The sequence below is a fragment of the Harmonia axyridis genome, chromosome 1 (genome assembly GCF_914767665.1).
Source record: "Harmonia axyridis chromosome 1, icHarAxyr1.1, whole genome shotgun sequence".
In the NCBI taxonomy this organism is placed as follows: Eukaryota; Metazoa; Arthropoda; class Insecta; order Coleoptera; family Coccinellidae; genus Harmonia; species Harmonia axyridis.
In genome coordinates, this window is record NC_059501.1 from 28,045,846 (window position 1) to 28,071,872 (window position 26,027).

The 26,027-nt window shown below is 33.6% G+C and overlaps 1 protein-coding gene across 4 annotated transcripts in view; it reads right to left on the reverse strand.

Annotated features, from left to right (window-relative positions):
- Positions 1–4,287: 4,287 nt before the first annotated feature.
- LOC123680496 overlaps positions 4,288–26,027 on the reverse strand; it is a 145,713-nt gene continuing 123,973 nt past the window's right edge. For all 4 annotated transcript variants that reach the window (XM_045618429.1, XM_045618438.1, XM_045618453.1 and 1 more), the window contains 5 exons: positions 24,883–25,490; positions 11,034–11,177; positions 7,070–7,266; positions 6,761–6,983; positions 4,288–5,802 (listed from right to left, as the gene is read on the reverse strand). In XM_045618429.1, coding sequence (XP_045474385.1) covers positions 4,382–5,802; positions 6,761–6,983; positions 7,070–7,266; positions 11,034–11,177; positions 24,883–25,444 — 2,547 coding nt within the window. In that variant the 5' untranslated portion in view covers positions 25,445–25,490 and the 3' untranslated portion in view covers positions 4,288–4,381. The remainder of the gene's footprint in view (positions 5,803–6,760; positions 6,984–7,069; positions 7,267–11,033; positions 11,178–24,882; positions 25,491–26,027) is intronic.

The following is a 26,027-nucleotide window of genomic DNA, read 5'->3' on the forward strand; positions in this document are numbered from 1 at the left end:
GGCCTGCACATAGGTCTCCAGAATCAATACGCACAAGTACCAATCCATTTTAAACAGCATATGAAACAATGCATATATGATTGAACTCAACATTTTAATTACGAAGGGACAAACAAGAACTAATATTTAACCTAATAATAACAACAATTGCACAATGCACAGTCGACACCTCTTCTCGATATTTCAATAGATGAATATTTGAAACTGTGTTCGAGCTACCTAGGAAACTTTTTCCAAGTTCGTTCATCTTTTCGAAAGTATTTGTATAAAATAAATATAGATTCGATATTTGTAGAAATAAGTGAAAAGCATAGAAATAATCAGATTGACGGAAGGACACTGCTCTTGTTATAGAAAGGCTCATCAACAGTTGAAACCATAGAAATATTGAGACTCTTAAGTAAAAAAAGGTTTTTGACCATTTTCTGTTCAATATTTTAATACGAATCATACGATGTCATATATTTTTGAAATCAGGAAAAATTAAGCTTTCAGAAAATGGCACAAAAATCTAGTGTTCCCATTTAAAAAAACATAACTTTGGGTCATAGCTTCGTATTTAAAAACCCTTTTGAAAATACGAGCACGCCACTGGATTCTACGTGAAAAAGTGCCTGTATAATGTTTTAATTTCAGAGCTCTAGCATCAGTATTAGTGGAGATATAAATGTTTTTCGATATCGCCATTTTTCCAATTTTCGCTTATAACTCGAAAACAAAAGAAGGTGGCCAAAAATGAATACTACGCTTGTTAGTTTCTCAGAAAAAGAGATCGAGAAGTGGGTATCAGATTTTGTCTATCTCCTCTGGTTCAAAAGTTGTAGTGCTAAAACATCGAAATTTGCCCACCCTGTACAATACGAATACACTGCTGACAATTCATTGAACTATGATTTATGATAGTCCTGATGACTTTTTTGATGACAATATTATTTGACTGTAAGTATATACTTATAAAAAATTAAGAAAGAACCTTGTAGTCAGCAGCTTTTGAGCGCTTGTTCATCCATGAACCCAACGCACCCTTAGAAACCACAGAACAGTATATCGGGTGTCCCAAGGTGAGTGGCCTATTAGATTATTATGGAAACTATTGATAGTAAAAATTTAAAATTTTGTGGATAGATATTTGGCCATATAAGGTACATTTTTAAAATAATTTCACATTTCCAGTGTTGCCGGATGTACGACAATTTGGCAACAACTTTGTTATTTTGAATAGGACATCCGGTATTTCTATTTTTTTTATGATACTCCATAAAATATTAAATCTATTCACTCTTACTTTTCCATCCCTATCTTCAACGGTTTTTGAGTTATTAATTATTTTTCGAAATTTTAGATCAAACTGGCGTATTACGAAAATGACTCTAGTTCGCTCAATATTTGAGATTTGAGTCAGAAATTTTGCAAGTCGTTAGATATTGATCTGATATGTGTCACTGCTTTTGAATTATGGTTGTCAATAATACAGGACGGACCGAAAAAATTCATCATTTGCCAAGTTACAAAATTGTGAAAAAGTCTATTTTTTCAAATTAGACACCTAGTATATTTTTCAATTTTTGGAATCAGTACAAAACACTCTACAATTTTTCTATTCACGTCCCTATACCTATCTCAACTGGATTCCGAGTTATATGCGTTTATTAGATTTCACATTGATTCAATAAGTGTTAATTTCTTTTGTATTGTTATTTTCTCTTTGTCGTTCATAGATCGATATATCAATGAATCAGTTCAATCCATAAATGTCAAAATAAACAATTATTGCCTAACAGGTGTTTTGTTCCGAGGTTTTTCTATAAATAATGGCTCAAGAAAGATATACACATATAACGCATTTAACTCGGAATCCAGTTGAGATAGGTATAGGGCGTGAATAGAAAAATTGTAGAGTGTGTTGTACTGATTCCAAAAATTGAAAAATATACTAGGTGTCTAATTTGAAAAAATAGACTTTTTCACAATTTTGTAACTTGGCAAATGATGAATTTTTTTGGTCCGTCCTGTATTATTGACAACCATAATTCAAAAGCAGTGACACAGATCAGATCAATATCTAACGACTTGCAAAATTTCTGACTTAAATCTCAAATATTGAGCGAACTAGAGTCATTTTCGTAATACGCCAATTTGATCTAAAATTTCGAAAAATAATTAATAACTCAAAAACCGTTGAAGATAGGGATGGAAAAGTAAGAGTGAATAGATTCAATATTTTATGGAGTATCATAAAAAAATAGAAATACCGGATGTCCTATTCAAAATAACAAAGTTGTTGCCAAATTGTCGTACATCCGGCAACACTGGAAATGTGAAATTATTTTAAAAATGTACCTTACATGGCCAAATATCTATCCACAAAATTTAAAATCTTTACCATCAATAGTTTCCATAATAATCTAATAGGCCACGCACCTTGGGACACCCGATATACAGGGTGTTCTTGGAAAAATGCGACAAATGGATACCATAAATGATGGTCGTCATGCAGGACTCCTATCGAGAGGTTTCAATCGCCTGAGTGTCTTCGTTTCGGATATACAGGGTGATGTTCATTTTATGAGTGAATTTCACAGTTCAATAACTCTTCAACTAATCGGCCATTGTAATTCAAATTTTGAAGTTTTGTCACCCTTTACTATCACCTTCCTCCAATATTTTTGAAATCGAATAAATCAGATTCGAACTAGGAAAATTTTGGATTTTTCTATTTTTGTGAATTCTGGATTACCCTGTACGTGAATATTATGATTTTTGTTCATTTTTTGAATTTCTGGATATCATTGTAATAAAAATCATTGATTGGCTTTCATATTTTTGAAAATAGGTTGACACTTTGACAATTGAAATTTTAAGAATTTTTTGGAAAATATTTGGTTTGTTAGGAATATTTGACTTTTGAAAACAGATGGATTGGCAGAAGTGAACATGTGGCTTGAAATCCTCGATCGCTTGATGTCACATCCTTAGATTATTTATTATTTGAAGTACCTAATCATATCTCATTTAAATTAATATGAAGATTAATTGATGAGAGTAGTTTTTCCTCCACGATTTCGTGCCAACTTTTGTGGGGAGAGCTTAAATAATAGGTCTACGACGTACAGATCAGCAGTAGGGAGCAATTGCTGCAAAGAACTATTGATGTTTGCGATATTATTAAATCTCAATCGAATACGATAGCGAAATCTGTGAAACAGCTATATGAACGTGCTTGAAAATGGATTTGAATGAAGAAATAGCATTTTTAACAATTCCTGAACTGAACATTTTTTAATTTTTTTTTCTGTTCATTGCTTTCAATTTATTTGCTGTCTTTTGTTCCATTCATCATCTAGTTTGATGATGAAAAGTTTTCTCGAATGAATTCGTTTCAATTATGAACAATTTTTTATGATTTGAATCTTGAATCTGAACTCTCTACTTAAACACTGTTATTCTTTTTCAGTCATACAAACAAAAAATTATAATGTTCACGTACAGGGGGATGCGATATCACCGGAAATATATTCTAAAATTTTGCTAGTCTGATTCTGTTTTTTCAATTTGAGAAAAATTTAATCAAGGCAATCTACAAAATTTGAAATAATTCCACCAATAAGTTAAAGATTTATTGAAATATGAAATTTCTCTTATGAGGCAATGATTATTGATCTCCTTGTATTACGGTGCCAAGCATATTTAGCTTATTTTTATTACGAATTATTTCTTGGTAGTTATGAAAACTACAAAAAAATCATGATATCACTTACAGGGTGATTCAATATTCACGATAAAAATTTTCCTAGTCCGGATCTGATTCATTCTATTTCAGAAATATTGAAGGAAAAGCAAAGAGTGACAAAACTTCAAAAATTGAAATTATTCGGTCGATTTTTTAAATACTTAGTTATTGTACTGTGAAATTTCACTCATAAGATGAACCCCTGTATGTCCCAAACGAATGCAGTCAGGCATTGAAATTTCTTGATAGTCTTGAGTCCTCCATGATGACTTTCATACATAGTATCCGTTTGTCGCATTCTTCCCGGTACACCCTGTTTAGTTATATATAATCATTATTTTTATATTATGCTTGAATGTTCTATTTTAATAACATGAAACTTGGCAAGCTTGAAATTTTTACTTTATATTCATTCACTTGCAAAATCTAAAATGGATCGAATCTATTGTTACAGAATTATAAGATGATTTTTTTCGCTATGTGGTTTTTTATGGTTTTTGTTTTTATGATAGTTATGAAGATTCATTATTGAAAATTTTGAAATGAAAGCAAAAAACTCATTTATCGAATAAATTTTATTTTTACAATTGGTAAGTTAATGATTTCGGAAGTGGTAGCTATAGATACATAAACTATATATATTCACAAATTTCATCTTAACGTATTATAAATTGCATCGTCAGAGTCAGATTGTGTAACACTGTCCCCATTCGAACCTAATTTTACATAACAGTATTGGGTACTTTTAGTCCTCATGCATTCACAGTTTCTATTATCACATTTATTGCACATCTGAGTATCGGTTTCGCAGATTTCTGCATAAATATTCTCCATTTTCCCTGATGGAGAACTACAAACCTCGTCTGCCACATGACTATAAGGAATGTCATCCACGTTCAGTAACACTCTTGATACTTTATATTCCTCCTTCTGGGGAGGATTACTAGGAATTTTTTTAGGATGAACTTGATACTTGGTGATACCTATTCCCGTTTCTAATTTGTTACTCGCTTTCTTTTGTACTTTGGTTTTCACGTGGAATTCTGCACAAAGTCGTTCAGTTATGAAAGAATTCGGTACTATATCTTCCTTTGGTAACGTTGGTATAAGATCTGGTTTGGTTTTCTTCAGTTTTCCTCCTTCCAATCCTCCCGGAACTCTATTTTCTATGTTTATCCTCTTGATATCGTTGGAAAACTGATTTTTACGAATGATATTGACTTCTTGCTTCCCTTTCCGTTCTCCAGAACTAGTACTTGAGTCTAAGATACACATCTGAAATTCGTAGCTCAAGTTGTCTGACTTATTCGATTTTGACGTTCCACATTTCTCGTTGGTTTCTTCCGCCAATGGATACAATTGGCTATCTAAACTCTGGCATTTCAGTAGAGCAGGATTATTAGAATTCTTTTGTGCAGCTTCGCAGTCGATACGTTTGGTTGAAAACATGAAACTTGCCGATTTTTTCACTGGGTTGTATCCCTTCCTTCCTAGTTTTTCCTCGATGAGTTTCGACATGTCCTTGTACCTATCGATACTCCTTCTCTTTTCTATACCATCCATCGGGTCTTTCAACTCTTCGAATCCTTCTTCGTTATTCGTGTTCAACAGTTTGAAATGTTGATACCATTTTTTTGGTTTAGGAAATTTATTCATCACTTCTTTAGTTATGATTTGCTTGTTTTCGCTATTGGTTATATTCTCAATTTTGGCAGTGCATTCTGTTTCATCGCACTGCTGTCTGGTTTTCTTACAGTCTGCGCAAATTTCTTCCTCTAACTTTCTCGTTCTCACATCTACTTCTTCTTCGTATTTCTCTTCTACATTAGGAACTAATTTCACATCTTTATACCAAGTCTCCACGTTTTTGTGGCAGAAGGCCAAGGCTGATTGCACTCTTTGAGATTTGAAAAGTCTGTTTTCGGAGTCGAAACCGAAGGTGAATTTAGCAATTTTAATTTTGGAATTCATGTTGTAACAGCTTATTTTATGTGGAGTATCCGACCATGGTGGAGGTAACGTGCAGGTAACCAGAAGGGGTTCTCGGAATTTCTTCTCCAAACAGAAGGTATCTGTAAACAAAAATATAAAATTATTCATTGTGATATATTCAGAAAACTTTTCATTTTTCAGCCGACATTATTATTCTGGGACCAGATAACTAGAAAATAATTCAGGTCAAATTCAATTCTGTCGATGCTGCAGATAGTCAGGAAGAAATAATAATAATAATTTTGAGGATTATATCACCGGAAACAGATTCTTTTAAATCATTCGCCAATTCTCAATTAAATTTTGTATTGTAGAGCATCAATTATGTCGAGCTTGAAGCCTTTTTCGAGAGCGAAGACGATTCTTTCTACAATGAAGTATTGGCGAGACATTCTCGAGCCAAATTTACATAGGTGTGCCCTCTTCCTCAGGATTATGCGAGATTCTTCCCCAAATCACTGGTGGACTCTTCATTTAGGCAATCCAGCAATCTCTGCCTAAGACACCCTCTCACACCTTTGTGGAGAGGTGACTATGCTGCAACGCAGCACCTCCTATAAATCCTCTCGAGCAGACGGAGTCACTAAAATTTTAGAATTTTATGAATTTAATGATTTTTGGCAATCATATTAGATTGATGTCCATTAAATATGACCTATTTTCAATTCAAATCTTGTATGATGATGATTCCTAAAATAAATACTATTGGGTTGTAGAGAGAGGGCTTTGATGAAGCTATCGAGGTTTGCAGTTGCCCAGTCAAGGGAATTTTGTATGACACTATCAAAAAGGTTATTTTCAAAACCACGCTGCTCCCTCATAAATGGCATGACGAAAACAAGACTATTTAATCCTCTGAACAAGAACAACCACACCTCTCTGAGATTGCCCGTTTCCCCATAGTGATGTTTTGAAATGTAGGAGATAATGGTAGCACATCCTATCTTATAAGTTTCATATAAACCTAGAATAATTCGAGAATATAAATTTCATTTCATTTTTACCGGACGAAATCGACAATTAAAATCTTGAAATTACCTGTAAAATCCTTTGGTATACCATCTGGTAAGGAACCGTGCAAAAGTTTCACTTTGACTGGCAGGGGTACCCTTCTCAGCAAGTGAGATATTTTATAAAGACAGTCTTTATCTAAGGCTAGAGGTCCTGTTTTGTCCAACATGCCCGGGAAACAGAGTCGAGACTTTAGGGACGTATGGGTTTCATAAAATTCACCTTTGGTTGTCAGTGGTACGTACAATTCCTAGAGAAGACAATGATCAATCAATTTTTTCATAAAAACTGGTTGTTTTTTGTGATGAAAGGTTAGGTTGACTTGGAAGAACTCACCTGATTCGTTTGACTGACAAGCTGAGCGTATCTGTTAGCCAGATCTCTGTCCCTGGATGACCTCGATATCCTTGAAGACCTAGTTGAACTTTTTCGACTTCCATCTGATCGTTCCTGGTGTTGGAACACTGCTCTTAACTGAAATAATTGACCACCTGGAACCTGGGTTTTGAAATAAGCAAGCTTTCCATCGACGTCTGGAAAACAAAAATAAAGATAAAATAAAACTGTGAGATTCCTTGGATGATACTTTTTCAGATGTGATTATTACAATTTCATTTATATTAAAAAAAAACAATATTAAATCCCGTGTTCTCCATTTCTTTTGTTCATGTCCTTTTAGTCCAATTAAGATTCAGTATTAGTCATTCCAGAGGTAAAGTCATAGACTATGAAGATTTTCTAGAAGAATTATTAATAATTATGATTTAGCCGATGAACATGACTTAGAGTTGAATAGAAATAATTGTCAACTATTATTATTTGGCAATAAGATATTAAACCTAAGGTAATTTAACACTTCAAACACAAAATTATGATTGACCTTGTCCCAAGTTGATACCATCAGAAATTTAGAAATTATCTTCTTAAGGCAATAATCTACTGAAGAAATCATTTGATACTTCGAAAATGATCATTATCGCTGCCTCGATTTATTAATTAAAAAAATGTTATCGTTTTGTTTTTCATTCAGGAAAATAATCGTGTTGCCTATAAAATAAGAGTAGAAACTTCTACTGCAACTATCAAAAGTTTGTACTTCACGTTGTATTATACGTTAACTGATTTTTAAGATTATTGATCCATTTAGTTGAAGTGAAAAGAGCTTTTAGTGTTTTTGATTATGAAAGTTTGTAAAAACCTAATTGTATTTCTGTTAATTTATAAATATCTAAAAAAATCTGTTCTCTGTGTGTATAAGATATTGAAGTTGTTATTGTATATATTAAGTTATAACAATTATCGGTATAGTCAAATTCCACAAAAACCGATAACAATGCTTAAGTTTCTCAGGATTCGATGGAAGTGATAGCCATGAGAGAATGTTAAGTATTTAAATTAAGTTTAAAAAAAATTGTATTCAGTCACTAGGTCATGAAAAACTGATGGATTTATTGTTACTGGATGAAATCATTCTTTGGTAGATTATTTTTATAGCCATAATTCAAAAGCGCAGATGATAATGCAATGTCGATATTGAGAAGGGTCCATGAAGAAATATAACGATTTGAATTTTATTGTGCATTTCAGAACGAATAAAGGGGAATATTCGGCAATGATACGAGATCACAGATTAAATGGACTATAAATTTTCCTTACACAATTCCATTGAGCATCAAAGTATAATAAATAATCCTGATTGTGTCGAAGAAGCCTGAGGCTGTTGCTGTGGTTCAGAATGTTAATTCAATCTATTCAACTTAAACTTTGCAGTTGTAAATTAATTATGACGTCTTCTTTAATGTGCTCAGGGGAAATTCGAAATGATATATCTCAATTGATTGTACTGGTGCTTGATCATTATGCTAAATACTATTTTTCTATTGAAAACTTTTCGGAGTTCTATGCTTTTTGATGAAAATTTCAGAGTAGGTAATATAACTCATTCATTTTTCAATTTCTCTTTGAAATTATGTAGTGTGATCGGGAAAGGCAGATATTTCGTTTTCAACAATACCAGTAATATAAACCTAAAGAAAGAAACTGAAAGCCGTGTATTGAAACTACCACGAAAAATTCTTAGGAAACATCATATGGAAGAATGGATATTACGAGCAGAAAAAGAATATACAGTGTGTTTCTAAATTAGAAGAAAATGTGGCTAAGACCTGACGTACGTGGAGGAAATAATCTATAACAATAGAATGCTTTTTTTCGAATATCTGAAATGAAAATACTGCGGGTAATGATAGGCATAAGATTAGATTGAATGTCGCTCGACTCGAGAGTAGCCTTCAAAAACTGCGTACAGTATTCTGCTCAACAATTTTCTAGAAGAGTGACTAGTTGTGCTACAGCTGGGGTAGCCTATTTTATTTATTTGCACAGTATCTGTGAGTTCATCTGTTTCCATAGGTTCTACAAATTCCACCTGCTGATATAGGAATATGTAGTGCCCACAGTATGCCATCATCATCAGCAGATGGGATGAGATTAGAAGCTCATGATCATGAGCTTCTTTCTGAAGGATGTTGAAAATTCCAAAATCTTCTTGCTTGCGCAAGTTCAGGTATTTTTCTTTAGAGGAAGTTACCCCTGATTTCCTCGTTGCAAGTTCATCGGTTTATTCATTGCCTTCAATACCACTTTGCCCTAGAATTCATAGCAGTCACGCTGTAACCTTTATCTAGATGTTTCAATTGATTACAAAAAGCGAAAACCACTGACTCTAGTTTCTTAGTTTTTTAGCATGACCTGAATGTCTCTTATGATGTATGTGTGTTTCTTAGAGGTTCTTTTCAAAACTCTATTAAGCTCACATACCGACAGTTAGGATTTTCTCCTGCAAGACATAGGTACATCCAGGGGAATGTATAATCTCTATTTGGGACCATACATCTCTATACATCTAAACTCCTCTGATTTTCATTTATCTGCGTACCAAATGGATGACTTTTCATTTCATTATTCCATAAAATTATTATTATTACCAATAGTTCCTTCCTGTTGTTTGCTGATGATTTGAAGATGTTTAGAACGGTTCAATCCATATCTGATGCTGGGAGTTTGCAGTCTGATTTAGATAACCTTTCAAGTGACATTAACTTGCTAAAACTGAACTTGGCTAAGTGTCAAAAAATAACTTTTTCACGTAATTTTGAGACTATTGATTACGGTTACCAAATAAAAGGCACCAATTTATCAGTGTGCAATAAAGTCAACGATTTGGGGGTTATTTTCGACTCAAAGATGACCTTTAAGAATCACATAGTTGAAACCTCATCTCGTGCGCGAAAAATGTTAGGCTTTTCTCTCCGTTCAGCAAGAGATCTGTCTGTCAAGTCTCTCAAGATTACCTATTGTGCACAAGTGAGGTCCATACCCATACTTGAATATAACTCTGTCATTTGGTCGCCACTTTATAAAGTTGATATTGAACTCTTAGAGAGTACCCAAAATAAGTTCTTGAGGTACTGTGGCTATAGCTTGAGAGTGAATAGAGATGAATATTTTTACCCACGAATGCTAGAAACTCTGAACTTGAACACTTTAACACATAGAAGATTGGAGATCGGTCTGGTGTTCCTCCATAAGATAATCAATGGCTGTATCGATTATCCTCAAATTGTTGAACTTGTCCCGCTATCAGTAAATGTTAGAAGAAATAGAAATAGTGAAATTTTCAAGATTCCTTTCTGCAGAACAAATTATGGACAAAATGAGTCTCTCAATAAAGCAATGAGATCAGCAAACGCTCACAGCAACAAACTTGAGCTGTTTGATTCACCCTTGGCTTCCTTTAGAAGAGCTGTTGGAAGGCTGTAATTGTTGTTTTTGGTTTTTTTTTTCATCCTATGATTACATTAATGTGTGCACGTGTATTTTACTTTGTATCTTTCTGTTTAATTGTAAATTGGCTTGCCGTTTAATAAATAAATAAATAAAAAAAAAAATTCAAGTTACCTTCTTCGACAGTCAATAATGACCAACAAAAAATTGTTTCGAATTCAAATTTAGTCGCCATTCAATCTGAAAGTTTGGCCATAAGGGTTGAAATTGACATTCTGAACTCGACCATATGTAAGAGAAACGTCAACGTCAACGTCAAGTAGAAGATATGGTAAGTGGTTAGGGAGACTATGTTAACAGAATGTATGGCGATAAGTCTTAGGTAGTTAACCAAAGAAAGGGTATGAAAACTGAACGTCAAAATACTCGGACTTGTTCTGAATAAAGATGAAGGAGAGGGCTGCGTCATTCTGTTAGAGCGAAATTCACAAAATGCAGATCATCCCTCACTTACCTGCCGGATCAGTTGATTGCGTCGCATACGCACTAAATGGTTGAACTGCTAAAAACGAACACACTTGCTCCCTCACCAGATGCAGGATGGAAGAATGCGCCACAGCATGCTTTTCTCCTTTTTCATTAAGAAGGGAAAACCAGCCTGAAAAAAAATAATAAACTCATTGAAAATGTTCAAATTCTCTGACGAGAAATCTCTCTCAAATAAAACATTGAAAAAAAATAACCCCATTCAATGTAGAAATGACTCAATCAATGAACAAACTTTCCAGAATGAAATTAGCAACTATTTAGTTGAAACCCTCATCAAGCTTGTCAAAGCCCTGATGATCTAATTTTTTTAGCGGTCATATTTAGCGAATTAAAAAATTTGACCATTCAGCTTTGTTCGGATTTGTTACAGAAATTTATGTATAATATTATATCAATTTTTCCAGCTTCAAAAACTGATCAACAATTTTAAAGCCTAAAAACCAAGAACACATTTTCAGAAGTACAGTTTTCGAAAATTATATCTACCATTAAAACCAGATGATTGTAACCTAACCTAACCTAACCTAACCTAACCTAACCTCAGAGTAATAAACATAGATAGAGGGAGTATATTCATATGTCAGTAAGCAAATTGTGTCCCCAACAGGAACTATCAAATTTGACATGAAGTGCGCGGAAATCAAAACGTATCAGTGATACGATATTTCACTCAATTCGCGAGTTTCTCAACAAAGAACGCACTTCTTATGTCCCAAAGTGAATCAACGTTTCATATTAACTCAAAATATATTGAAATAAATAGGTACCTAAATATATCAGAAATTCAGAAAACAAATTTCAAGCGCGCCAAACGACGAGAAACAACCGATGACACTAGGAGAGCAAAAGTTGCCAAACCTTGTATTTCAGCAGATAGATACAGAAAATAATAAATATTCTGCTTATTATAAATTCGACAATCAGGAAAAATATCGGATTCCAAATATTCAAATTTGCTTATTTGATCGAGAATCATTCAAATACATATATTTCATTCAATATAATATACATTCATAACGATATAGTAAAATTGTGGATTTGAAAAGATATCACAATCCGACAACGTTATCTAACCATGTTGGGGACATGTAAAAATTGCGTTTACTTCCTCTATCTATGTTTATAACACTATGATTGCAACTCAATACACGCTCAATAAATGGCATCTCAAGTTTCATGTCAAGTTTCCATGACATTGATATTTGAGTGTCAGCAGTTTTCTGTCAGCAATTGAATGAATAGTGACTCTTGGACAGATATGGAAATAATGAACCTTGGTGTTTTATTTTATGGAAATATTTTATTGAATTCGCTAATACAAGGCAACCTTTGTATGAACTATCAGTTGAATGACTTATTTTCCCACCATAAAAACCCGATGCCTATGTCTGCGTAATCTTATAACCTACATATATGAATCAGCTACCTCAAAATGAATATTATCATAGATCCGCTTTTTCCTTAGATCTTATCAGAGCCAACAATCGTTTGCAACCTTGCATTTTTCAAAAGTAGGCTTTTTCCCACGAATTAAATACCCAGTTCAATAACAACGTTGACCAATAGCAGAAAAATTAACTAACATAATGTGTATTATAAAATGAGTGTGTGAAATATGTCCCAATGATGTGTGATTGTATTCTGACTACCGTAGTTGAAGTAATCGAATGACAAGAAGTGGACGGAGCTTTGCACAATTGTATTCATATTCCGCTTCCTTGGAAGGATTTAGAACAGACAATCCAACGTAGAAATTGTAGATTTAACGTGAGAAAAACTCAGACAATGCTGCTGCGATGCAATGCTAAATCACACTTTCCGAGGAAAAACTCGTGGTTTCAATTTTTCTCACAATTCTATGGGAAAACTCTCTATTCTGAATGAAAGATATCTTAGTATCCAGAAGATAAGGAAGAATTCCGTGCAAGGCAAGAATTATTATTGCGGTAAAGGGATTTAATTTATGAAAACAGAGAATTTTCTTGTTGTGAATAATACCGGGTGTTTCTTTTAGTGTTTTCTGTTATAGTTTGACAGTTGAGAATGTCAGACTGTGTTGAATTTTCTGTTCAGTAAGGTTAAATCTGTTCGAACTTTGTCCATTTTACGGTTAACATAATCGACCGATCGAGCAAGCAATTTGCGCAGTTATTGATCGTTTTCGCACTAAGTTTGCTTTTCTTAATTCAAAAGCATCAATAAGACAAAGAAATGTGCGTACCGAAAAAATATTGACGTTGTAGCGAGTGTCGAAGAAGACGCCGAAATGTTGATACTTCGCTGTTCTCAACTTGCTGGTCTTTGTCCTTCGCCTACGTAGAAAATTTTACGGTTCTTGGCTTGCATGCCTATATTAGGCTAATTTAAGAGTCCCCGGTCTGATGCACAGATGGCGGTGCTAGTATTAAATCCATATGATTTTTAGTTAGTACCAACCTTCAAACGATACGTGTCTAAATTGGACAGCAGTCCGACCATTGGTTTGTGAGATATTGCGTTGTGAGTGTAGCTACTTTTGTTATTTGAAAAAAGAAGGAAAAAGAAGAATTTCGTGTGCTGATAAAATATTGCTTTTTGAAGGGAAAAATACAGTTGAAGCAAAATCTTGGCTTGATGAACAGTTTCCGAGGTCTGCACCAGGAAAATCAACCATCATTGATTGGTATGCTGAGTTTAAACGTGGTGAAATGAGCACCGACGACGGCGAATGCAGTGGACGCCCAAAAGAGACTGTCAACGTATAATAATAATAATAATAATAATAATAAAGTTTATTGATCCTTTGTGACTGTTACAGTATAAGACAGGTCATAATTAATACAATTTCTAATACATAGGTATATAACAATTGACTAAAACAAAGGTATATATCACTCAACTTTACAAGACCACAATTCCAACGATCCATCGCTAAGATAATCAGCAGTCGAGTAATAACATTTATTCAACAATAATTTTTTCATTAAAATTTTGAATTTTATTTGATTTTCATTCTTGAAAGAGTCTGGTAAATGATTAAAGAGCTTTATGCTCTGATAAGACGGTGAACGTTCAAACCGGGAGGTTCTATGACTAGGTAGAGTTAAAACATTTGTGTTCCTTGTGGAATAACAATGAAAATCAGATAATTTTGTAGCAGAATTAAAATTTTTCTTTATATGAAATAAGCATTTGAATATGTATATACAAGTCACTGTCATGATTTTATTCTCAATGAAATATGGTCGACAGGAGGATCGAGGATGTATATTGAAGATCATCCTTAATATTCTCTTTTGACATATCAGAACTCTGTTTAAATCTGATGAGCTTCCCCATGTCAAAATATTATATGCTATGTGAGGATAACTTAGAGAGTAATATACATCTAGAATAGACGTCAGTGGAAACAAATTTTTTATTTTATTTATAGCGAAAAAGGAAGAATTCAACTTTTTGCACACCATGTCAATATGATAAGACCATCTCATTCCATCGTCCATGTAGACTCCCAGAAATTTAGTCCACTCCCTTGATGTCAATGAGATGTCCCCACAAAACACAGAAATGCGCTCTCTGTTCCAAATTTTCAACCCGAAATGAATAAGAACAGTTTTTTCAACGTTAACCATTAACTTATTCATTCTACACCAATCAGTGAATAACCTGATTATATATGAGGTATATAGATATATTGATTACCTCCAAAAGGGGCCAGACCATCAACAGCGATTATTGTTTAGCGTTATTGGATCGTTTAAAGGATGAAATCGTTGAAAAACGGCCCCATTTGAAGAAAAAAAAGTGTTGTTTCATCAAGACAATGTGCAGTGTCACAAATCAATGAAAACAATGACAAGTTGCATTAATTGGGCTTCTAATTGCTTCTACATCCACCGTATTCGACAGATCTGGCCCCCAGCGACTTTTTCCTGTTCTCAGACCTCAAAAGAATGCTCGCTAGAAAGAAATTTAGAGCCAATGAAGAAGAAATCGCCGAAACTGAGGCCTATCTATTTTGAAGCGAAAGATAAATCGTACTACAAAAATGGTATCGAAAAGTTGGAAGATCGCTTCAATCGCTGTATCGTCTTCGAAGGCAACTATGTTGAATAATAAAATCGAATTTCGCCAAAAAAATGTGTTTTACTATGGTAGACCGGGGACTTTTCAATTGGCCTGTTAAAATACAGTGCAAAAATTGAATCCAAATGATCATCGTTCACATTGCATTTTTTATAATTCACATAATATTGGAAAGCCAATAAAGTTTCACTTTTACATTTTTTTATTTTGAAGGATTCAAAAGTAATAAAATATTATTCTTTGAGACAAATTTTGAAATGTTTATGGCCATCGATACGTATCTGCTATCTACCTCACCGTTGAGGATATTAATATTACCAACGTTTAAAATTCCACTCCTAAATTGAAAAAATGAATTGTACTAAAAGTAAAATGGGAGATAATTTCTTCAACTCCCTAAAGTAAAAAATACCTGAAGCCCTCTTGAGGATGGAAAAATTTATGATTAAAAGCGAAAGTACGATTTTCCTGGAAATTTTTCCATATTTACAGACTTCAAGTCAAAATTATAGCCTGCCAAAATATGCGAAGTGAAAATGGAGAATATTCTGAAGAACAATCTACTTGATTTTAGTTGGAACCCATTTTATTTGTTCAGAGTGGGGCATATGGGTGTGCAAAATTGTGCAGATTTAAAAGGTTGTTATATCGAAGGTAACTGTAAGTTTAATAAATGATTTTGAATTAATTAAAATAACAGATTATCAGACGAAATGTCAAGATTAGAGAATACATATTATCTTGGTATATTCACGTTCTTTCACTAAATGCAAAGCTGGTCACGAAACCAACAAATTGATATTTCAAAACAAGTGCGAACAGCGTATCCATCAGATGGAATCAGGGAAGTGTGTAAAAAGGGGAAATTAGTTATGACATCACAATAATCTTAATTAAAATTATCACCGTTTGAGAAACGGTTGAAGAAATCGTATTAAGGTCAGGATTTCATAGCTCAACCCATTATCCATTTGTAATACAAAATTTTATGATTTTAACATTGTGTCGAGTCAGTGAAGTCCATCATGTTTTGGAAAGAATAGATTTTTCTGTTGATATTTTTTTTTAAGTGTTTGTGAATTCCATTCAATACCACCTTGTTTGAGATAACTACTTCTTGCAGACTGAATTTCCCCACGACTTTCTTCCGTGAAATATCTTTCTCAAATAATAGCTTTTTTACTTTTATACGATTCCATTGGAACAGATTCAACCTTCCATCTCAGGGTGTACACACTTACAGATGGACACAGATTTAAAACATGTTTTCTTACACGTTTTTTTATTGCCCACACTAATTGTTTACATATGTACAGGCGTTGATTATGTTTATATGTTTAAAAGTACTGTTTTGCATTACTTAAGTAATTGAGCATTATTTTAAGTGATGCGTCGAATCGCTATTGCACAAAACTGAAATATTTTTAATATTATTTCAGAATGATTGATGTGAATAACATTGTACTGTGTCGAGACTACATCAAAGAAAACCAGTATGCTTTTATCTTTTATGTCCGAGGTGTTTGTTTTTCAAAAGTTGAAAATAAAACCGTGAATAATATGAATTATTGTGGTATCATTGCTATTTTGTAATTTTTTAATCAGGAATCATTTCAATATTCTTATGACCGAAATGGTCTTCTATTTTTGAAAGTGTTTTTATTTCGCCATTGTTTGATGCATTCATCCAAGGTCGAATTTATAAACGTTGTTTGTGGATAATTGTATATTACTTATAATAGACTTAAATGTTATCCTTTCGAACTGAGACAATTCTAACAACTCATGCAAATGATAAACTATCAACAATCGGCCAGCATATTTTTATTAGCAGACCCAACGTACCCAAAACCCACATTAGTACTCAACTTATCTAATCATGCAATTGTGTATATTTTTAGTGAAATGGGTAGCAGTGCGTGAAATGCTGCTATTCTTTGTTTTCATTCGGATAATCAATAAAAGCACTATTCAGCTATTAATACTAGTTAAGAATTTTTATGAATTCAATAGAGAGAAAGTTAGTTACAAGTAGAGTTGTTGAAAGCAGGTGGATTGAATACTTGTGATCAAATTAGTGCACTGTGATTTAAATAGGAAAGTTGTGCTGGTAAAATAAGTCCTTATGTAGGATTAAATCTTTTTCTCTACATGACGGCAGTTCATTCATAAAGGTATTGGATTGAAAAAATGCAGTTATGTTGCCTCCGGTTGCCTCAGATGAAAATTCATTAAGTTAGGGATTTAATGTTGAATGAAATATTTGAAGGGGGTGAAATGAATATAAGAGACTGACAGATCAATGGATGGACTATCATTTTTTCTTTTCTCTTTACAAGTGAATAAACGTTATTATTATTAGTATGCTATGTTTCTACAGTAGGTGATTTGTATTGTAAAGAGTAATATAACACTGCAAAAATATAAAAGTTTAGAAAATTGCACAACGTTAATCCAGAAAAGCTGAAATTTCTTTTGAACCTTTTATGATCCGATCCAAATCCTGATATTGAATTTTATATACATTTGAAATCAGCTCCTATTAAGTCAACTATAGGACCCAAACTGAATATTTGTACCAAAGATCCAATGATCCACTCAATTTCAACTACCATATTTCAATAAAATTGGATAAGAATTGTAGTCATCAGTGATTTATGATATGTAGAGGTACAAGGATTTTCCTAGGGATTTTCATAGCGACATACAGTTGGTTAAAATTGTGTCAATTGCTTTTTATCAGCGGAAATTATCAAACTGAAGACCAAAATGTTTCAATTTCAATATGACTCACAATTAAAACAGCTTCCTCAACAGTAATGAAGCAAAATGCTCTTCCCACCCAGATTGCTCTGGTGACAAGTGCGGTCCCAGGAGAGCGGGTCAAGGGGGTCATGACCCCCCCAAATGGAACCACCTAACACTTAATATGCGTTTCAAGCAGACAATGTACGAAATGGTCCCATCAAAAAAAACTTGAAGCCCATAACGGCGACCCCCCCAAAATTAAAAGCTAGGACCGCCCTTGTCTTGTGATTCATTTAGTTCATTTTCAATATGTCTGTTGTCCATTTATGTACACAAATTTTATGAAAATTCTTTGATAATGAAGAAGTTCAAAATTGCCTCGAACAAAACGATAATTCAGAGTTAATTACTTTATGGGTACCAACGTTACCTACTAAAAAAGAGCTTCTCATGAATTAAAAGTTTCATAATTAAGTTTCTATGAATATGACATTGTTATCACACAGAACAACTATTATGTTCCACGTTGATTGAAAAGCCATAAAATAATTCTGTAATAGCTCTTAACTAAGAGGATTCCACAAGTAGCGTCAAATTAATACATTCTTTTGACTTACTACATCTAATATTGACTCTGATACTTCACAGGACCATTAAATTAACATATCTCGTGAGAAATTTGTTACTTTACGACAATTTACAGTTATAACTATAACTATATTATTAGTTATAATTATAACTAACAGTGTGACCTTGGCGTGACTGTCACGACCGACCTTTCGTGGTCCAAACATATTGCGCATATTACTAGCAAGGCAAAGCAGACTGCTTTCATTCTTTCAAAATCCTTTAACGGCTGTAACAATGCTACGCTCAGCAAACTGATAAAATATTATGTGCGACCTATTCTGGAATATGCAGGACCAGCGTGGTGGCCTTCATCTCGAGCAGACGCAGCTCTTCTGGAGTCGGTTCAACGGTGGGTAACTCGATTTCCTTATGGACCCATTAGACCCTCTTATGAGGAAAGACTGCAACTCTTCAGTTTGCCAAACTTTGAAGACAGGAGAACAAGAGGCGATATCATTTTCACCTTCAAAGCCCTTCGCAATCATTTTGGCGACGATATCCGTCGCTTGTTTTCCAGAAACTACAATCACCTCAGGGGCCATTCACTTAAGCTTAGGAGAGAACAGTTCCGCACGCCTCAGAGACAGCAGTTCCTCACAAATAGGGTGTTCCACTTATGGAACAGTCTACCGAGTGATCTTGTAGATGCAACCTCCACCAACGCCTTCAAGAATGGATATGACCGATGGATTACCCAACCTCGAGAATAATACGTCCTAATTTTTTTGACATTGTAAACCATAATTTTTTGTTTTGAGTTATATTTAGTTTCCGAATGTTATTTTTTTTAAGTTTGAGTTTATAGGTATTTGTACCTCTACTCTTATTGTATCAATAATAATAATAATAATAATAACTATAAATCTGTATCGGTTCGTCTCTTTTTCCTTATATTCATGAAACATTGGATTGAATACCTATACATATAATTGTTAACTAAGTATTTCCGAAGATTTTACTCGTTTGTTTTCTAATAACAAGTTTTGGGTATGGTTTTCAATGAATGCTTATTACTTCACAAATTTAATAGTTAATGCTGAAATGAATCGTTGAATTGTTATGACTCTGAAATTATAAGGGCTTAAAGTATTATATTTGTACCCTACCATTTGAAATCGTTCAAAGGAAAGCCACCTCCGAAATTTTTATATTTCACGTATTGCAAAATTTGAAATAAATAATTTTTTATTTTATATTTATTTATTTTATAATATTATCTAATACCAGGTTTGAACCTTCTGGCTATTAACATTTGAGCTATCAAAATAAATTTAAAAAATCCTAAAATCACCAGAATGAATTAACTAGGACTAGCAATAAAATGTTTTATTTCAAAAAATGTATGAATAATCTTTCAATTGTTTTTCGGAAACGAAGTGGAGTTAAAAAATATTAAGAAGTTTAGATATAGTCAGTCAAATGGTGCACACAACGTCCCTTCACGGAAAAGTTTTGGGGTAGTTTTGATTTGATATGTTTTTTAGTGTGCTGAATCCGAATATGAGTTTTCCACCAGAATTTCCTGATGGAACATTGAAAGAAATGCAAAATGTTTTTCGCATATATAACTCGGGACATATCAACTTTTCGTAAATGTTCTTTCCTTCCTATACAAACATTGAATTGGAGTAATAAATTGTATAAATACTATCACGGTTTTAATTCCTTGATATATTCATTAAAATCAATATAAAAAAATAAAATGGATTCAACAAAGTGATTTTGAAAATGTTTTTTCTAAAAAGAAGATGGCTTTATAGTTTAAACCCATCTAGATTGCATTGGAAGTTAATTATTAAGTAGAAGAATAATTATTGAGTAGAAGATATGCCATTAATCATAAATTAAAGTTTTGAAGTGGAAAAAGTGGGTTTATATAGGGACAGATAAAATTCGCCAATTTACAACACTATTGTTTGATTCAGAACGGTTTATTGTAAGAAATTGGTAGGAAATGTTATATACCTATTTTGTTTTTGTATAGAAAGATCATTCACAAATCACAAGAAATTGATATTTTCCGAGTTATACATATGCAAAAAAACTGCCAAGCAATTAAATTTTTTACCTTTTTTTGCATTTTTTTTTTAATTTTCTTTCACGAAAATTTAGTTTTTAATCTCAGATCAGGATTCAGCAACCCAAAACATTTATATAAAATCGAAGAAATCAAAACTACCCCAAAACCTTCCTGTGAAAAACATATATTAACTGGACTAATAACTTTCAAATGCCATGCCCCACCTGCAAAAAAGGATAAAACGGAAAAGTATTCTTTTTAATTTCATTCAATTTTCCAATAAAATAAGAATTTTATGGCAGCAATGTAAAATAATTTCAACTCGTGGAGACGGATTCTACACCATTATATACCTCGTTGTATCAGAGACAGGTATCTGCCTTATTGAGTTCTATTTAGAATCTAATAAGCAATCTGCAATCTCGTTCACCTTCCTAGATCCGAGAAACAATAAGTGTAGGCTAATTAAGAATCGACTGTACTAAGTAGTACCCAACAGCTAGAGGCAAAAAAGGTAGTCGATACTCATTATATGAACTGAAATTAGTATATCGCCTACTCAAGGGCAGAAAGGTACATTAACATCTAGGAGAGATAACATTGGTCACGATTTAGAACTGATTTGTTAGAAGATCGATCTTTTGTTTCATATAAGTAGTGAATTTTGGGTATCTTTTATTTTATTCTTATATTTTTCTAGTAGGTTTACGAAGAACTAGGTTTCACAAAGCTCTTAGAATCTTAAAGTGATTGTAGAAATTGAATTTATGTATATTTTTGGGTATCTTTTATTTTATTCTTATATTTTTCTAGTAGGTTTACGAAGAACTAGGTTTCACAAAGCTCTTAAAATCTTAAAGTGATTGTAGAAATTGAATTTATGTTCGTTACAAGGTGAAATTTTATAGTATACAGGGTGAGTCAATAGTGCTCGATCGGGCGATAACTCTTGGAAATTTTGGGCTAGGAGAATGATTCAAATTTTGAGGAATCGACAGTACTCTGCGTATGAGCTTAAATTATTTTTGACTCTACAGGTTGGTTCGAAATTAGTGCGAAACACGATACGACCCAGTTTTTTAAATGAGATGCTCAATTTTTGTATCATACTCATAATATCCATGAAATTTTGGTTTCTAAGAAACCCACTTGTCATATTTTATCTGTGTTACTTTTTGACTTAGGCAACTTTTTTCGACAAATTGTTCTAGATAATTGTATTATTTTTTCAATGAATTCCTGAAAAGTTTTCAAGTCTCTTGCTAATAAACGGATCACTCTACAGTAAGTCCGGAAGAAACTGCAATTTAAAAAAAAATTAAGTTTTCAAATATCAAGCACATATTTTACCGATCGAAAATAAATTGAAGCCAGAATTATTGTCATTCAAAATATCGTTTTTCTTGTGATTTCAAAACCACAAATTCAAACTCCATGCAAAATATCATATTTATCATGTCACCATCAGAACCTGATAAAATCCAATAAGAATACTCAATATTCAGCGACATCAGATCTGATCGAATTGAGATTTTATGTTAATGTATTAAATAACAATTTTAAGCTAGGTTCTGATTACGTCTTTAGAATCATAGAAATTGTAGAATTTTATAAAACTCATTAATAAAAATCTCAAATGACTATCAAACCGAAACTACTTGATGAATTTGTATCGAACTTAAGAGGGATTACCACCACGTAGCTTTCCGCGTATCAGTTAAACTTTGGTGCCCATTCATTTCCCCTGTGGCTCTCCTACGATGTCTTGATTTTGTATGATGTACAAAGGTATATCTTCACCTTATATTCTTTCTCTTTTCGAAGCAAATAAGTGGAGGTCAGCACTGTACAACGGCCGATTATTTTTTCACGAAATTATAATTTTACCCCTTTTGTAATGATTTTTGGTAGGTATATTTTGAAATATATCAGTGTTTTGTAGATTGCACATTTCATTTTTTTGCGAAAATCGATAAGTAAGCATTTTTTTTTCATTCGAAAATCAAAAATATTTAATTTCTACAATGTACATTAAAGTTTAAGAAATTGTGTAAAAACCCCTATAAACATCGGTGAGTTGTAAGAAAAAGTATCTTTAATTTCGTTTTGGATTGAGCAGCCACGTGGTTGTGTTCCGTTTTAACTGACGCATTCAGAAATTGAATTCAGCTTCAAAGTCTCTAGGTCTTCCTTCCGCATCTATGGCCTGCACTTAAAAATTTAAACGAAATTATAGGGGCACAGAACGAGGACGCAATATCAGCAAAGCTAATGCTTTAAATCAATCTGAGAATTCATACTACTTGCCACCAATTTTGGCATAAAAGATTCAAAACTGTCAAAACTGACCTTAGTTGATTATTCAAATTGTATACGTTCAAATACTCACAAATTCAAAGGTTAAACAAAGAGCCATAACCATGAATCCGAAACGCCTGCCTGTCACATAAGTTTACATAATTTTTGTTACTACCCAGCGTTCCTCTTTACAATACACAGCTCCATATAAAACTGATTTACAAGCCAACTCGCAAATCATCGCGATAGAAGAAAATCATAACTACAAAACCGAATGATTTAGCATTTTATGAGATAGAAACTACCTGCGCAAGGTCGTATGTTAACAGTTTAACCATTCCCAGACCGAGAGGGTGTCAGATTCTGTCGGATGTTATTGACAAACCCACAAAGTCATAATTCGAAATCATTATGGTCACATAGGGAAAGTGTTCTTACACAATCCAAAGAAACAACAGGCTACTCTATCAGATAGCAATCTACTGTTATGGGCGTTGCTAAAATGACGATTTCATTATATTTTGATGTATTAAAGTTGAGATTTGATAAACGATAGCTCCGCAAGATTGTTTTATCTATACATAATTGAATGGTTCACATAGTTTAATTAGATTCTGTTAGTGCACGGCCAGTATCAATTATGAAAGTAGATGTTGGAAAGATGGATCGTTTGTAGTCCGCTAGGTGTGGGGTGTTGGTTTTCGTAATTATTTTATGAATGTGGCACCTATCAAGAAAAAGAAATACGATTTTAAATGCCTGATGTTATGAATTTCTATAATGGTATCATGTTGAAATTGATTGATAGCTTGTGTTTAACAGGTCTTTAGCTGAGTGATTCTATCAAGCGACTTAAATATCGTCGCAATTTTGTTTAACGCCATTTTTCATGTAATATTTGGCAGTTCTTCATTGACAATCTTGACATCGTCAGCGTGAAAGACTTACTCAACATGATTACTGCATACTATATTCCAATCAAATAAAATCTCAATGTTGCTACGAACTGATCGCAATCTATACTTGTGGAAGTCCCAACAAATCCTTTCAATAATTTTGAAAATTAGGACCAAGAATTACAAAATACTACTTTTACAACTTGACCTATTCGTATTCTGTTAAAGTGAGGTTTCTCTATGAAAAAGTTTTGTGTGAAATAAATCAGAAGTCTACTACAGGAGGTATATATTCTAATGCATCAACTAAAAAACAAACGATGGACTCACAGAACCTATCATCGTGAACATGGGTATTCGACAAGGAGATTCACTTAGCCCCTTACTGTTCAGTCTGATGATGGACCGCTTGATATACACTATGAAGGGAAATAATGGATACCGCTTTGGAAGCCACAATACAACATTGGTTGCTTTGCCGACGATTTGCTTTTTTTGGCGGATTGTGAGGATGATCTGCAGAGGCTATCACACCAGTTCAATATTGCCAGCAAACAACACAACATGAAGATATCTAGTGACAAAACTGAATGCATGGTGAAAAGTGAAGAACTGGTTCGATGCAAAGAAGAACTGGAAGGCAACGTCATTCAACAGACAATGAGCTACGAATATCTTGGAGTTGTAGTGACCAGCTACAGAGATCTCTTTGCAACAAGTTATAAAGACAGCACAAATAACTGAATACCTGAGCACAATGGTTTGGCAAAACAAATATATGCTCAAAGGAAGTAAGGTGATAATTTATAAAGCATGCAGAAGCTCAGAAAGGTAGAAATGAAGATCTGGAGGAGAATTTCGGGGGTATCATTGAGAGATAGACAGACCAACAAGTCAATAAGAGAAAGGTTAGGTATACAGTAGAGTAGGCAAAGAAGGAGGGAATGGAAAAAACATGGTAACATGATAGAATCGTCAGATAGAATTGCATACATCTACAAACATGAAAGACCCAATGGAAAAAGAAAACCTGGACGCCCACCGAAGAGATGGCGACAAAGTTGGTTTTCCTCTTCTACTGAATAGAAGCCAAGGCCAAGCAACCATGGAAAATTCCCTAGCTAAAGAATAAAGAAGAAGAAATGAATGTTATTTACCTGAGTAACCCTCTGGAAAGTGCAGGAGGTTTTCGTCGATTTTCTCTTTTCCTTTTTTGAAAAACACAGCCTTTGCTTGAATCTTGGTAAAACTATCGAAACTCCTGTACAACAGTAGGGGTTCACCACCATCAATCTTCACTACTCTAGGTAGGGAATATCTTTCCAGAAAATCCCTGGCACTGAACTCCTTATCATTCCTTCTGTCTGCAGAAGAAGAATGCGACTCCTCGATACTTCCAACTCTACTTTTTGTCGAATCCGGTGTGTTATCATGGGAGTCGCCTTTGATTATGTCGAAACTATAGCTCGACTCGTGAGAATTGTATCTTCTAAGGTACGTACGCTTCTTTTCCAACCTTTTGCATTTTTCATCCTGAAGAACGAAGTTGGACGCGTCGAAACTTGTCAACTGCTCCGAATGCCTGAAGAGGGGGTTATAAGACGTTTTGGGCGACAGGGGGTTGTGCATACGAAGAGAGGGCATCGATGAGTTTCTTCCATAGCTGTTTCCACTCCTGCTAGAGCTACTTCTTGATGAGACTGTGGTGTTGCCAAACATCTTATGGTTCTCTCACATCACATGGTACCGTTGATCTTCACACCAACTGAAACAAGAAGAAACTTCGTGAGGATTTGGTGTCATAAAATCGTAATGAAGTTGAGAATGAAGGAAATAACAGGACTATCTGGGTGAAGGTGGAAGGAAACTTGGTTGATGGTATTGTTTTTTGAGAGTAACAATGATCATCATTACTTATTTGCTTTCTTTACATCTACCTCGAATGTCTATGAATACAAAGAACAACACTTTTGGAAAACAATATTTCATGTCTCGAGTGCTAAATATGCTTTACATAAATGGGATAAAAGTTAAATAATTCTGGAATTATTCTCATTCAAAATAAGTTTCTTCATTAACAAATTTGAGTTTTTTGCTGTTCATATGACTACGATATTGAAATATATGAACATGACCTCATTAATCGAATTGTATTGATCGGTGTAGTCATTGTGCTTTGTGAAAAGATAATCAATAAAATATTGTTGAATATGCAAGTATCACTCCTTCTGTTCTGTACTGAGAATCAGAGAAAGTTGAATATGTTTCCATTCGTCTATATTTGATGTTCACGTGGGTTGTA